Source organism: Sphaeramia orbicularis, chromosome 16, assembly GCF_902148855.1.
Source record: "Sphaeramia orbicularis chromosome 16, fSphaOr1.1, whole genome shotgun sequence".
NCBI lineage: Eukaryota > Metazoa > Chordata > Actinopteri > Kurtiformes > Apogonidae > Sphaeramia > Sphaeramia orbicularis.
In genome coordinates this window covers 3,140,023-3,156,505 of record NC_043972.1, presented here as the reverse complement: position 1 = coordinate 3,156,505, position 16,483 = coordinate 3,140,023, and the positions used below count along the sequence as shown (strand labels likewise).

Below are 16,483 nucleotides of genomic sequence, written 5' to 3'. Positions count from 1 at the left end.
ACTCTCTATTCTCTGGATTTGGTCTTTTCCAACTTTAACCCCACTGGATTTCCGCCATTCGAGTTCCACCTGAACCAATATTTTCACAACATGATAAACTGAGTGGTGGTTGAAATGGCAGCACTTCACGTTTTCATTAAGTTGCTGTGTTTGGCCACAGAACCCCCAACAGACTCCATCGTAATGGCCTTTGGTATAAACTACACACGGGCTCATGCACATAAACACATGCGTTTGCAGACTTAACATACCCGCACTGACCACAAAGTGAAATATGACTTTAACCCTCAGATGGACTTGGCTGCAGTTGGATTGGTCGGGGCAGGTTTAACTTGCTTGTTATTGGTAGAAAATGTGGGATGCAAGACGGAGCAGCCTGAGGGAAGAACACATCAAACCCATGTTAAAAACACTGATGTGTTCGTGAATGCGAACACACACATGCAAAAACATTCCGGTGTGCATGCCCCCCACTGTTTACCTTACCAAATGACTACATCCTGTGGTAGTGACCCTTACCCCCATATTACCACATTAACATAAATCCCCAATATCCTGCTGGAGCCCAAAGACCACTGGAGCCACCGGTCTTCATACCTGTGGAAAGCTCATGTGTGCTCATTCGGGTGTGCTCTTGATTTTTATTTTGGACTTGCGTTGCCACAAAATTATAACACACAGGAAGGTCATTGTTATACAAGTTAGAACAAACACTCGAGTTGTCATTTGTGTGCCATGCAGCATTTTTCCAGAAACCGCCATAACTTTTTACATTCCACACACTTTGCAGAAATGTGCAGTATTTAGTTTTGTCGTACAGTGATGACAGCGAACGGAGCCCAGCTGGCAGATGCGGCTTAAAACAAACCTGGGCCGGTGTAATTCCCTGATGTTGATGTTCTTTTTCTGTTTGCATGTGCACTTTGCAGATCGCCAACGCCATGGTGAGCACATGGCAGGGTCCTCCGGCTATGAAGTCTCTGTTCACTAGAATGTTCTGCTGCAAGAGCTGCCCCAACATCGTAAAAACCAACAACTTCATCAACTTTCAGAGCTACTTCCTGCAAAAGGTAAATAAGTGCACTGGCAGTTGTAAATGAGCAGGTTTTAGACCCTTCACATGCTGCATTACTGCAAAGGTTTCCAACTCAGGGAGGAGTTTCTAATAGTTCGGCATTTTTCTTCTTTTTAAGCAGTGCTTTGACTTCATTTACCTACATATTTAGTTTCACTTAATTTGTTTTTCAGCAGTTTTTATAACTGCTTTTAGTTTTTGTTTATTTTAGTGTCTGCTGTAGTGCTTTCTTTTCTAAAATGGTGTATTTGTCAAATTCAGAAAGGTAATAAAAACTCAACAAAATATTAATTTAAAAAATAAAGATTAAAAGGGTTAAGTTAAAGTTAAGTCTTATTATCCCTGGAGGGAAATTCAGTCTCTGCATTTTACCCGTCTTATTACACACACAGTACCTAGCATTAGCATTAGCTTTAGCACATCAGCCAGTATTTTATGGAACTGTACTAAAAATACTAGGGGACACTTGTCTTTACCACTGCATCTTTGTTGTATGGATATGAAATAAGTTGTGACACTTTACTCCTAAGAGCAAACAGAGTGTAGATGCAGATTTGATCTTTCCATAAATTACTTAATTTGAAATTTTTTGCATCAATTAGCTTCTTTTTTTTTTCACTACAATGTTAAATGTTGCATGTTTTGTCATAGTGTTATTGTTTATATTAAGGAATCTCTCAGAATTTTTTATTTTATTTTAAGAAGCCATTATCAGTAAAATGTCAGTAAATGTAAAAATCTGTAAATGTTTTGTTGTGTGTTTGTGTTAACTACAGCGGTATCATGTCATCATGTTATTTGTTTTTCTTGCCAGACAATGCCGGTTGCCATGGCGTTACTCAGAGATGTACAGAACCTCTGTCCCAAAGATGTTCTCAACTTCATCCTTGATCTCATCAAGTACAACGACAACAGAAAAAACAAAGTAAAGACACACATTCATATCTATCATCTATTAAATGGAAGAGACGGAATAAAACACCTTTATTGTCAAAATGGAGCTAATACACAGACTATTTTCTAATAGTCACCGTTTTAAACCTTTTCCCTCATATTCACACCTTAAAGCTTAACTGTGTGAATAACATCCACAAATGAACACTTTCCTCCATATTGTCATTTTCTTTTTTTTTTTTTTTTTTTTTTCAGTTTTCAGATAACTACTACCGTGCAGATCTGATCGAAGCGCTGACCAACTCTCTGACCCCGGCCATCAGCATCAACAACGAGGTTCGGACGGTGGATAATTTAAATGGAGATGTACGTCTCATCCTGGAGGAGATCACAAGATTCCTCAACATGGAGAAACTGCTGCCGAGCTTCAGGAACACCATCACTGTCAGGTAGAGGTCGATGAATCCTCATGCAGTCGGTTAAAAGTTTGTGAGACACTGTTCTAAATAAGAACAGTTCCTGGAGTGACTCTATTTAATTACCTCCGCCAAGGAGGTTATGTTTTTGCCAGGGTTTGTTTGTCTGTCTGTCTGTCTGTCCGTTAGTGTGCAACATAACTCAAAAAGTTATGGACAGATTTTGATGAAATTTTCAGGGTTTGTTGGAAATGGGATAAGGAAGAAATGATTAAATGTTGGTGGTAATCGGGGGTGGGGGGGCCCACGGGGGGGGCCACTGATCAGCCTTGGCGGAGGTCTGCGCTCTCCGAGTGCTTCTAGTTCAGTAATATGTTTCCCTCTCCCAACTCTACATGAATTACACAATTTTTTTTTTACAGTTGTCTCAAAGCGATTCGTGAGCTGCAGAAGAACGGCCACATTCCCAGCGACCCACTGCTCTTCAAATCCTATGCGGAGTACGGACACTTTGTGGACGTTCGTGTCGCTGCGCTGGAGGCTCTTGTCGACTATACAAGAGGTATCGATGTTAAACATGGCTTTTATTATTATTGGAGTCTCCAGTTCATGTGTCATGTCAGGGTTTGAAGTTGGGGAAGTCAAACTGATTAATATGTCCATCAATTTTTTTAATTTATCGTGAGCCGGTTTGTGTCTGTTTTATGAAATTATTTATTACTTATTGACCTTTATTTAACCAGGAAAAAATGACTGATTGAGATTAAAATAATAATAATAGCAATAATAACAAATTATTATTATTGTTGTTATCATTACTTATACTTGTATTACTATACTACTACTATTGTCTTTTACTATTATCGTTATTATAAAACTATCTATATACATTTATTATTATAGTAACATAATTACTTATCTATTATTAGTACTTGTTGTTACTACTACGCTATTATTTATTACCACTAGTATTTCTAATGTATAATTGAGTTTTTCACTGCTGTTTTTATAGTTACTGTTATTACTATTTTCTGTTCTTTTTCTCTTGTTATTCCTCTCATATATGTACATTCAGGTTTGTGCTGCTACTGGCACCTTAATTACCTGAGGGCTCTATCCAAGGGATCAATAAAATTCAGTCTAATATAATTTAATTTAATTTATCCATCCATCCATTTTCTGAACCCGCTTTATCCTCACTAGGGTCACGGGGGTCGCTTGGAGCTTATCCCAGCTACTTATGGGCGAAGGCGGGGTTCACCCTGGATATGTCTCTAGTTCATCAATTTGATCTAATCTAATCTAATCTAATCTAATCCCCTGTGCAAGACTGTCCTGGCCAAAACAATAACAGCATCAGACGTTATAGAAAATATAAATTTCAGTAATACATCAACATTGAAAACGTACATAAAACAGAATATACAACTCAGGGCTAAAACCATACATACAAACACCATACTAAAAACACCCATATAAAACACCTTCAATAATTTAAAAAGTACTGAAAGTATAATCAACGTTCCTTAAAAGTATCTCAAAGGACAACTCGATTCAATCATTATCTTTATTTTTCCTGTTCATTTAGAAGGAAGGCACTCAAAGAGACCAAGAACAGAGAAATAGATGCAATGTTCAACTTCAGTACACATAAATCTGTAATTTATACTTGTTATATTTGAATGTACTCATCATTTCCTTGTTTTTCTGTGAAATCGTTTAGGTTGTTGGACATCTATTCTGTATCTTGCTCTTACATTTGTTGTGTTTTCTTTCTTATCCAGTTGAAAGGAGTTCTGCAGAGCTGCAGTGGCTGCTTGACATGGTCCACAATGACCCCGTTCATTATGTCAGGTCAGGAAGTCATGAGCATGCTCCTGTTACACATCATTATACATTCCATACTTTCACAGCTCTGGATAATACACAAAACTGCTCTGCACACTGGGTTTCACAGTTGCTTTCATATGTTGGTGATATGTTTTTTTAGGTTCAGTCTTCTTTACAGCGATTGTGAATCTAGGGATAGGACACACCGAGGTCAACAAATGATGAGCACAACACAAACTGAGCATGTGCAAGAAACAATATGTAAACTACAGTTCATTTTGCTCACATTTTACCTTTAAATTCAGATCGAATGATAAGGAATGGGAAAATTAACATGAGATTCAGAGATGATTTCATCACATTATGATACAATTATACACCATTTATAAGATAAGATAATATAAAATATTCCTTTATTGATCCCACAATGGGGAAATTCACAGTGTTGTCAGCAGCAAACATACATGTAAACATACACATACGCGTAAAACAGTCATATAAATTTGAATTAAAAAAGTGTTTAAAAGGAGAGTGCAAATACGGTTTGATATGAATGTAGTGCAAATGGTTATAAATATAAAAAAAATATATAAATACGGATTTGAGTATATACAGATTTGGACAGATGCGGTTTTAGATATATAAATATGGTGCCTATAGACAGTGATGAACAACATAAATGGAATGGAAGGAGGGTTGTTATTACACCACATATGTAGACCACGTATGTGGTGATCTACTGGGAGCAGGACTGATTGTGGAGTCTGACAGCAGAGGGAAGGAAGGATCTGCGGTATCTCTCCTTCGTACAGCGTGGGTGAAGAAGCCGGTCACTGATGGAGCATTATGATGATGATGATGATGATGATGATGATTATTATTGTTATTATTATACAACAGTCATGTAGCTTGACGCCAGAATTGAGAACCAGTTGATGATTTTCCTGTCTACTTGAAAATAAAAATACAGTAATGAATGTATGTATGTCATAAATAAACGGTTTAATTCAGCCATGTCAAATAATACAATAGGCGTACATATATAGTATTAATCGGACTCAGTTTTATTGTCATTCGATCAAGTGGTACATCATAGAACAAAATGTAGTTACCCAGGTCTTGGTTTGTAGCATAAGAAGATAAGAATAAAATCTAAAATAGAATATATAAACGGTAAGTAGTTTTTGCATAAAATATGCAAAAAGTATGCAAAAAAAAAAAAATCACTCCAACAAAAACATGAAAAAGGAAAAAGGACTTTTATTTTGAAAAACACATTTACATCATGCCAGATTTTGGTTTTGGTTGCATAAATTACATCTCCTTTTTAATCACTTTTTTAGCTTTTGGACAGCAACCTTACAGACATTTCTCAAATCATATTTACTATCCTGTATTGAAAAGAATGTCTAAAGTCCATAAATTAACAATACTAATAAAAGCAGGTTTAGCTAAATATAACCCCTTTAATATTTGTCACTTGTCGTCCAAACAGACACAAGACCCTGGGTTTGCTGTGTAAGAATCCACCGTTCACCAAGGTGGCAGACTCGGCTCTGTGTAACGAGGCCCTGGTGGACCAGCTCTGGAAGCTCATGAACTCTGGTGAGACGCTCAAACACTCACAGTCACCTCCTTACACTTAAAAAAAGAAATAGAACTAGAACATCAGCCAGAAACAAACAACTGTAAATCATCTACATGGCAGTTCTGATCTGAAGCAGCTGACAGTGTTCCCAGTATATGTTGAATAAGACTGTGTAGCTATTGTTTCTGCTGCTGTGTACACTGTGGCATCAAAACCAAATGTGGCACTTCATTTTAATTTCTTGGACTCCATCTTAGCTCCTTGGACCTCATGTTATTTTCTTGCCTTATTATGATGTGAAAGAGTTGGTTTCAGACTGTATGTTGGACTAGACCGGCTACAAAATGCACCAAACGATGAAAAGATTTTGGCCTATTGCTCTTTTGTTGTTGTTTTTTCATGTCTGCAATAAATTACAGCGTAGTTTTCCTTGTCCCTCATTAAAATGTACTAATACTTGGAGAATTGAGGATATAACCACAACTTGGCTCACCAGCAACAAGTCAGGGAAATTACAAGAGTTCACTTCATGCATATTCAGCCTTCTTTTGCTGTAACTGTTTCACCATAAACATTATTCAAGTGGATCCGCTTAATCCACTGTTAGAAATATACTCTGTCCTTAAGTGATGTAATAGTGAAGTTATAGTTGCAAATGTTACTGCAATGTGACAACTTAATCCTTTATAGTTCACTCATAGAAATACTCTGAAATTCAAAATTTCAGCTTTAACCCTTTCATGCATGAATTATGAGAACCTTCGTCAAGATTTTTTATCTGGGTGTTTTTATTCCTCTTTAGGCATGAAAATAACAATGCGATTGAATGTCTTTTAATGAACCTTTTTTTTTTTTTTTTTTTTGGAGTTACATAAATGCCCATTAAGCTGGACACCATTTGTTTAACCCTTTCATGCATACTGGTCACTCCAGTGGACAGTTCTTCTCCAGCTGTTCTCTTGTTTATTCTTGGGTTTTGTTGTTTTAGTTCCATATCAGCCAACATAGCACCATCCCATAATACACTGACATTCATACCATTACTGTAACTTTATGTTCTTGATAAACCTGATCTGCAGTGACATGTTTGAGTGGAAATCAATTACTAATTGTTTTTAGACTGTAATTAACAGTTTTCTTAAACTTTTTTTTTTTTTAATATTATCTCCATGAAGTAAGAACTAGTATTAGAATATGTTAAAATGTGAGAAAACATCAGATTAGCTGCATAAAAATGTTTTTATTTCATTGTTTTCACACAGTTTATCACTTTCTGATATTGCAATTTAGATTTGTGTTTCTTTGCTTCAAAAATCAACCTTTTCATGCATGAATTATGAGAACCTTAATCAAGATTTTTTTTCCTGTGTGTTTTTATTCATCTTTAGGCATGAAAAAAAAAATTTTGATAGATTTTTTTTTATGAACCTATATTTCATGGAGTTACAAAAATATCCACTCAGCTGGACACCATGCATTTCATTTTAGAAGCAAAGAAACATGTATTTACTGATAGACAGTGGGAAAACTATGAAATAAAAATACTTTTAATGCTGCTAATCTGACGTTTTCTCACATTTTAACATACCTGCATGGAGATAATATGCAAAAAAACCCAAAAACTTTTTGTTTAAAAAACAAAACAAAACTGTTAATTACAGTGTAATAACAACTGCCAATTTTTTTACACTCAAACATGTTACTGCAGATCAGCTTTATCTAGAACAGCAAAGTTACAGTAATGGTATGAATTTCAGTGTATGGGATGATGCATAAGCGTCCACTGTGTTGGCTGATATGGAACTAAAACAACAAAATCCATGAATATACAAGAGAACAGCTGGAGAAGACCTGTCCACTGGAGTGACCACTGTGCATAAAAGGGTTAAACCTGAAATGCTGGAATCAACCCTAATCCCAAAGTTTTCAGTTTATCATCGAGCATGACACGTAAACTTACTATAACTGTTTCGCTTGATCCACTGTTAGAAACCTACTCGGTCCTACTTTTTGGTCTTTTTTTTTTTTTTTTGCTATTTAATGTGCCGTAGAACTGAAAAACCCTAAAACACAATATCTGTCACAGCAGGAGCAGCTTCAGACTTCTGAGGAAATATTTCACATCCCACTGGTTCAGACTGAAATAACTCCCAAAACTACAGTGGCTTTGTAAAGCATGAAAACCCCCGTGTGTTGTGTTACGGTCTTAATATAAATCTGTCCTTCAAAGAATGTCTAAATTGTTGTGTGTTCCCAGTAGTGCAGTTAGTTCTGTAACTGACACGGTCCCTGTTCAGATGTGACTTTAACATGCATTTTTCATGATTCAACTGCACATTTCTATATCGGTCTTTTCATCTAGGGCGTGACAGACCACTGGGATCAGAAGGAAACATTTTAGTAGTGTGTGAATCGTGTGAATCATATTCGACGGTGATTCAGCGTGTATGTTTCCCATCCTGTGTCGAAGAAGCACACATCGCTGTAAAAAAACCCACACAATCAGTCATAGAACTCAAGTTTGTGCTAAATGCATCCATCAATTTAGGCAAATTACAGATGTACAGATAAAACAAAGCTTTCATTTACATCAAAATGAGAAGAACAGATTGTTTTCTTTCACCCATGTGTTTGGCTGGACAGACTTCTATCAGACTACAAAACCAATCTGCTGTTGCATAACATGTCCTCTGTAACCCTGTTTAATAGATCCCACTGACTTCTGAATTCACTTTAAAGAAATCATAGCAGGAAAACAAATTCTGTCTTAAATTACTGTTTGTGTGTGTTCTCCATTAATCAACTGCACTCCAGAGCTTTTTTACACTTTTAATACAAACCAGCTTTGTGATGAAGTGATATAATAGTGAAGTTACAGTTGAAAATGTTACTGTGATGTGACAACTTAACATTTATGTTGTTTAAGGAAAGCTATATCTTGTGTTTTTGCTGCATAATATAACACTTAAACTTGCGATGTGCGGAGCTCCACACAGCTGCAGTAGCAAGAGGCAATGAAGCTGTTTCCGTGTTTGTTGCTGCTGTGGCCATCATGCGGCTGTATGGAACTCCGCTTCCCACAATGCATGTCACGACAAATTTCCAAAAATGCTTGAGTGACCTACTGGCTCTGTTTGTAAACACACGGATTGTTTATGGTGGAGTACACTTCGAAATTGTTCACCGTGAGGGAAGAGATTCCGGTACGTAATCACAGAAAAACGTACGGATTCGTGATACTTAGGCTATGACTCGGGTTTTACAGATTTGATGATAAATTGGTGACAAAGTCATACGAAGCTTTAACCCATAAAAACCTAAACATCCATCAGCTACTGATGTAAACTGTTTAACACCTGTTGATCCACTAATCCTATCAATACATGTAAATAAGTGATGTAAATACAGTTTTAAGTCTTTTCATGGTCATCAGATATGATCCATTTGGACGTTTAGAGGCTCTGTAGTTACCATGGAAACACCGTCATCTTCTACAACATTGATTCAGCAGTAAAACCCATGGAGTTGGATCAATGACAGTGGATGAAGACATTTGTTTTCAGTTTAGTTAATGATATCTTCTTCAGAATCTTTAGTTTTCTCTGTTTTGATGTAACCTCTGAATTTAACTCTGAGTTTTTAATTAGCAGCTAAATGAAGTATAGGAAATTAAATACAGGAAAATACATGACATATTTAAAATTGCAAAATACAGAGGTTAATATGATAACAAATGGTGATAAGTCACTTAGGAAAGGTTAAATAGAGAGAAAAATTCATTTGGGAACTGACACAAAATTAGCACTGGGTCTTCATGGGTTAAATCTGATATTGACGGCTGCACTTTGTTTAACCTTATGTAAAAATCAATCATATTACACTCAGTGCCAATGAAAACGCAACACTTGAAGATTCTTATATTTTTTTTAAATCGATGAGGATTTTTATTCCATAAACTCTTTGGAATTAATCATAGGCCATTTCTATACAGTAAAAATAAAAAAATCACATCCAAATTTGTTGACAAAAAATAAGGATAAAGAAAGAAACTCCAGGACCCCCAAAACCAAAAGTCACAAAGCGGTCCTGGAGGTGCTGCAGCTCAGTGTAGCAATCCTGCTGTGGCGTGGTCACACGTGCTGGTCCAGGACCAGGTCTGTCTGCAGCTGAGCCAGTTTCTTCATGCCTCTGTTGCATCCTGACTATGGTGGACACATTGCATCCAAAACGGCGCGCCACCTGCAGAGCAGAGATTCCGGCCTCCAGGAGCCCCATAGCATGGCATCTGTGGTCACGTGTCAGTCTGGGCATCGCTGAGTTATTGCAAATGATTTTGGTGCTTTTCATCTTACCTTTATATACAGAACATGACCACTCTCAGATTGTTAAGAAATTGTCTGGGATTATCTTATACAGGTGAAACTGAAACACATTGATGCAGCTCAGGAACAATAAAACACATTCAAGTGTTGTGTTTTCATTGGCGCTGAGTATAAAGCATTACAAATTCTTAATGTAGGCCACATGTGAAAAATAGTGTTTGTAGTTATGCATGACAAACATAACATGCTGCGTGCTTTTAATAACCTTTTGCCAAATCTAGTGTAAGACTCTGTTGAAAGATACTGCCCTGTGATTTACATTAGATTGTCTTTGTGTAAATTTGGTGCGGAAATCTCAATACATTCTTCAGATCATGCAATTACGTTGTTGAAAGGACATGTTGCCATTTGACCTTGAAAAAGTAGGTCAAGGTCACCTATTTTCAATATTCTTCTGCTCCATGCCAAGATGCATCCACAGTATAAATTTGGTGCAGATATCTCAATGCATTCTTCAGATAATGAGATTATGTCGTTGAATTGACAGACAGACAGACGACAAAACAATAACAATATCCCTTTGACCCGAAGTTGACTGAGGGGTAAAAACTGAATAGCGTGTTTTGGTCTTGCAATGTGAATGAAATGTCCAGGTTTTGTGCTCATTAAAATCTACAGATCAGTGCATAAAAGTATGGGGGTTTGAAATGTAAAATGTAGGAACCCAGTGAACCTAACGGGGGTAAAAACTGCAGCGCCTGTGCTGTATACATGGTTCTGCCTGCCATTGTGTCCTCAGGTTACATGACTTTTCTGTCTTCGGGGGGTCTTAGGTGTCTTTCAGCTCGCCAGGCCATAACGCTGAAGCCTGCCAGTCTAAATACACACCAGCTCAAAACCCAAATACAACAATACAGTGTGATCACAGCTCCTATATTATTGAAGATCATTCATCTCTTTATGGCAACATGTTATTTCATTTATTGATTTACAAGCAGAAAGGATCAACTCAAGTATTGCTGGTGGTTGTTTCCAGTGAGCGTCTGTTTGTCAGTCAGTCAGTTTATGTGGGTGGCGGTTCCACTGCTGCCAGTTTAAATATATAATGACCAGAGTGTGGTAACGTTAAATACTGTGCTACAATAATGTGTTGGTTGTTTTATTCATCCTTCCCCCCTCCAACCCAGAGCCCCCCATGTGTTAAACACACACGCTCGGGCAGGATGATGTTTCACTAGCTGAAGGTCAATGCTGCAAGACAAACGCAGAGCGCTTTGTGCTGCCGTTCGTCCGCCAAAGCCACAGTCCACCCCCCGTGTTAGAAGGCGCCTGGCCTCCGGATTGTCAACTTAAGCGATATCTGGTGTTTAATTTAGTCCAACTACGAACGCACTGCTACTCAAATAACCGACGTATAATTACACAGTCCGATCCCATGTCATTGAGAGCTGCTTATCTTGTATTTAGCCGTCCACACATTGTCTCTGTGGGTGTGTAAAAACAAAATATGTGGTTGAGGAACATGTAGGATTTGTGTTAACTCTGGAAATCTCCTCAAGCAGTAACATCGTCCTCTTTTTTTCCTCACACTCTCCTTTCTTTCTCCTCTTGGCTTCTTCTTTTGTCCTTCAGCTATTGCTTCCTTTGCATTTTCAAGCTCCAAAAACCAATTGGTCGGTTTGTTCAATAATTATGTGACAGTTTCAGAAATTCCTTTTCGTTTAAAAAAAACAGGCCAAACATTCACTCATTTCACCGTCATGAAAGTGAAGATGTGCCGTTTTGTGTTGAGTGTGAAAATCAGTAAAATGCCAGTTTAAAGCAGAGCAAGCACTTAAACAGGGTTTCTGCAGGTCATTAAAAAGCATTAAAAGTCATTAACTAGATTTTGTGAAAATTAAGGAATTAAATGGCATTAAAAGGATTAAATTTGATATCTAGAGGCATTAAAAAATGAAATACACTTGATAGAAAAAAAAGCCTTGTTATTCACGATTTATTTTGATTATATAAATATTTAATAATTTTGATTGGAAGCATAGTGTGATGATTGACAGGTGCAACCCTTTAATTAGCTATTGTTTATGGCTGATACACAAAGTCATCAACACCGGATGCTTGGAATGCAACGTGCTGTGAGTGTGCTCATGCTGTGGTGAAAGAGCGGAGGGAATATTAGCAAATGTGAGAAAAATGGGAAAATGCAAGTTTCAGCAGAAGTGACTGGAGGAGGAACTATTCAGAACCTGGTGAAAGCCTGTGAATGGTAAGATGTCATGTATATACAAAATTATATATAAAACCATATCTGCAGTTGGACATGGGCATTAAATTAGTTTAAAGTAGCGTTAAAAATGGCATTAAAAAGCATTAAATTAGATTTGCTGACACCTGCAGAAACCCTGTTAAAGACTGAAACACTTTAAGATTAGAAACAACACATTTAAAGAGTAACTATACCCCTGTTGTAAATCCACATCCACCCACTTCATGATTCCAAACAACAAAGTCAAAATGAGGTCAACATCTTAGTATCCAGGTAAATGTGAGACAGGAGTAGTTCACATTCATCTGTAAATATGAGAATCACAAGACCCTTACATAGAATCACATGAGGCTCTAAACTGGTTAGTTTGTGTTTTTATTTTTCTACCTAAAAACCAATTAACTCTTTTTGTGTATCTTATTTTTAGAAAGTTTTTGACGTTTTTTTTCTCACCATCATACAGTCCTTTCCGATGGTGAACTGATGTCCTGAAGCGCTCTTAAACCAGTGGTTCCCAACCTTTTTTGGCTCGTGACGACCATTTTAGTATCACACATTTCTGGCGACCCCAGACTTTCAAAACAGAGACATTTTTTTGCTGAAATGAATTTGATTTTCCTTGGTCAGGATATGTACAGTCAGTCCAGCTTGTATTTACAAAGCTGACAATTAAAACTGAACAAACAAGAACTCAAAATGTGAATTATGAACGAGCTGCAGCATCTGAACCCTTCTGAGCCGGGTCTGAGCCTATTTTGGCTGTTTTTGAGTTCTTTTGATTTTTCCTTTATATACTATATAAAGAAATGTTTACTATACCCATGTTTAGTATCTTCTTTTTCAGCACAACTTCATCTATCTAATCTGTCTATTATTTTTTCACTTTAACGTACTATATCAACACAAAAGGCAAAAAAACACACAAAAAACATAAAATCCGATTTGAAAAATGTATATAATTTATTGCATAAATGACACAAAGATGCTTAATGAACCTTTTCAAAGACTTTAAAAGTGAATATTGGTTCCAAATATTAAGTATATAAAATCAACATTGTAATAAATAAAACTATACTCAAATATTTGACCTAAAAGTATATCTTTACATAGGCGTTTCCTCTGGTTTTCTCAATTACTAGACATTCCAGGCGACCCCATTTGAATTCCAGTCAACCCCATGTGGGATCCCGACCCCAAGGTTGAAAAATACTGTCTTAAACGCACCAGACTTCAAAGACAAATTATGAACTTCTCCAGCCTGTGTTGTTGTGACACTGTGTTGTTTAGATATTGCTTATTAATGTTTAGTTCTTCTGAATGGGGCATTACAACAGCTTCAGTTTGACCACTCAGAAAATGAATGAGTTTTGTCAGAGTCTGAATGAAGGGTATGGACTCCCTCCATACCTGACTAGACACAGTAACATCTATCTATCTATCTATCTATCTATCTATCTATCTATCTATCTATCTATCTATCTATCTATCTATCTATCTATCTATCTATCTATCTATCTATCTATCTATCTATCTATCTATCTATCTATCTATCTATCTATCTATCTATCTCTTTCTATCTATCTATCTATCTATCTATCTATCTATCTATCTATCTATCTATCTATCTATCTATCTATCTATCTATCTATCTATCTATCTATCTATCTATCTATCTCTTTCTTTCTTTCTTTCTTTCTTTCTTTCTTTCTTTCTTTCTTTCTTTCTTTCTTTCTTTCTTTCTTTCTTTCTTTCTTTCTTTCTTTCTTTCTTTCCAAAACAGAAAAGGAAAACAAAGTACAATCATGAAATGAGCGAGAAGCCTCAAAAACATGTTCAAACAGGAAGTGCAGATTTGAGTTGTTTCCACCTACATACAGATTTTTTTGCTCATTATCACCAGCATTTATGTATTTCATCCCACTGGAGTCATATGATTCTGTTTACAGCTCAAAAAGACATGTTTCAGTGCTTAGTGTCACTTTAAGACTGTTTCATCTGATCAGAGCAAAGCAAACAACTGACTCAGTGGACCATAAAAAACACTCATCTGTAATAAATGTTCATTCTGTCAGTAACTAAATCTCACTGAAAGTGGCCAATGACACCAGATCTTGTACTAAAACAAACACGGACATAAATTGGAAGTTTATTTGCAGTGTAATCTGTGCTAAGAATAACATAAACAAAAAGGGGGAAAAAAAAGTAGAGAGGTTGAAATGGATCCTCGACGGTGAGGGATGTAGACCGGAGGGTCTAGAGGGAATAGGACGGGCCGGCGAGTAAACTTGGTCAAATGGAGCGGAACTGAAAGCAGCAGGGTATGTCTTCGAAGTAATTTACAAGCATTCATTCTCCTGCCTCTTCCAAGTTTCAGCTCATTTCTCAAACCTTTTTGCCGTTATGTTGTGTGTGTGTGTGTTTACCTCCCACTTCCCAGCAGCAGGACATCACAGATTCCCATCGACAGCCCAGAATATTAAACAGGTTTTAAAAAAGTCTGAGACTGAGTGAGAATGACTGGTTCTTATGGCTCAGGAATAGCATCTTTAGAAAGATAACACACACGCTGCATGATTTTATCACCAGTAACCACTGAGTGAAAGCAGGACCTGAAATATACTGGTCCACCTCTATCTGATCAGTCAAAATGAGTTTAAACCAGGTCCATAATCTACTCTGTTTGAACCCTTTAAGCACCAAAATCACAATATTGCAACAAACAACATAACTGAATGAAACAGACCATAGCTCCAGATAAAGTTGCTAAATCTTGTTACCACCTCCCACCAATAGATGGCGGACATGTGCCCCTTCAATCCTAATTCCATTATAGGACATGTTTCTATTCAAAGTGAAGAAGAAAATCGAGTTTGAAGGCGTGGTCCTGAGTTGGTTTAGTAAGTGTGAAAGTAAAGTTTATTTAGTTTTAGTTTGGGTAGATAAGGATAGATTTGGCTACTCTGCTGTTTGGCTAAAAAACTAAAACTTACTGCATTTTACTTTCTACTACACTGCAAAAATCAAAATCTTATGAACTGTATTTTTCTCATTTCTAGTCAAAATATTTCATCACACTTAAAATAAGACAATCACCTAAAGAGTAACTTTTCAGTGAGATATAAGAACTTATTTTTAGAAAACAGGTCTGGAAAATCTTATTTCAAGAAATCTTACCAAGATAATTTTCACTTTTTCCATTGAAATTAAATTGAATTAAGCAAAAAATCTGCAAATAGGACAAGTGAAAATTATCTTGGTAAGGTCTCTTGAAATAAGATTTTCAAGATCTATTGTCTGAAAATCAGTTCTCATATCTCACTGAAAAGTTACTCTTTAGTTGATTATGTCTTATTTTAAGTGTGATGAGATATTTTGACAAAAAATGAGAAAAATACACTTGGTAAGATTTAAATTTTTGCAGTGTAATGTTTAAGTTAATTTATTTTAAGGATAAAATGAAAAAATTTTTTTAAAAAACCACAAAGAAAACTTCCATGTAAATATGTTCAAAATTCAATTTTGCTAAAAGCTACACAATCCAATATGGCCGTCACCCTGTGATGTCACAACATGCAAATTAGATGAGTAAATTTACTCCCATCATAAACTTTGAGTCATACCCAATATTTTTCTGATTTACAGTATGACTTTATCTCTACCCACTTCCAAGCTACACTTTTTTTGAAATCTTGATTTCAAAATTTAAAATAAATTAATAAACTCCAGGACCTATTAACTCTATTAACACGCATTAACTCTTCCACCTTATACCAGCTTTAACCTCCGTGTCCTGTCTTTCTTCAGGTACGTCACATGACTGGCGTCTCCGCTGCGACGCTGTGAACCTCTACTACACGTTGTTCGGTCTGACCCGGCCTTCCTGTCTGCCTCTGCCGGAGCTCGGCCTGGTGTTGAACCTGAAGGAGAAAAAAGCTGTTCTCAACCCAACCATCAAACCGGAGCTGGGCGTCGGTACCGTCATGGACACACCGGCCAGCATCGGCATCCACGGTGTCGGCATGAGCTACGTAGCTGTAAGTCACGTACATGTCAGAAAATAAACACAAAATGCGTCAGTGAACGAAACACTGG

At 36.7% G+C, this 16,483-nt stretch overlaps 1 protein-coding gene across 1 annotated transcript in view; it reads left to right on the top strand.

The window, feature by feature from the left end:
- taf2 (TAF2 RNA polymerase II, TATA box binding protein (TBP)-associated factor) overlaps window positions 1-16,483 on the top strand; it is a 47,013-nt gene that overhangs the window by 24,403 nt on the left and 6,127 nt on the right. The window contains exons 18-24 of the mRNA XM_030158677.1: window positions 930-1,070; window positions 1,890-2,000; window positions 2,225-2,418; window positions 2,808-2,947; window positions 4,170-4,239; window positions 5,711-5,820; window positions 16,196-16,425. Of these exons, the coding sequence (XP_030014537.1) occupies window positions 930-1,070; window positions 1,890-2,000; window positions 2,225-2,418; window positions 2,808-2,947; window positions 4,170-4,239; window positions 5,711-5,820; window positions 16,196-16,425 (996 nt within the window). The remainder of the gene's footprint in view (window positions 1-929; window positions 1,071-1,889; window positions 2,001-2,224; window positions 2,419-2,807; window positions 2,948-4,169; window positions 4,240-5,710; window positions 5,821-16,195; window positions 16,426-16,483) is intronic.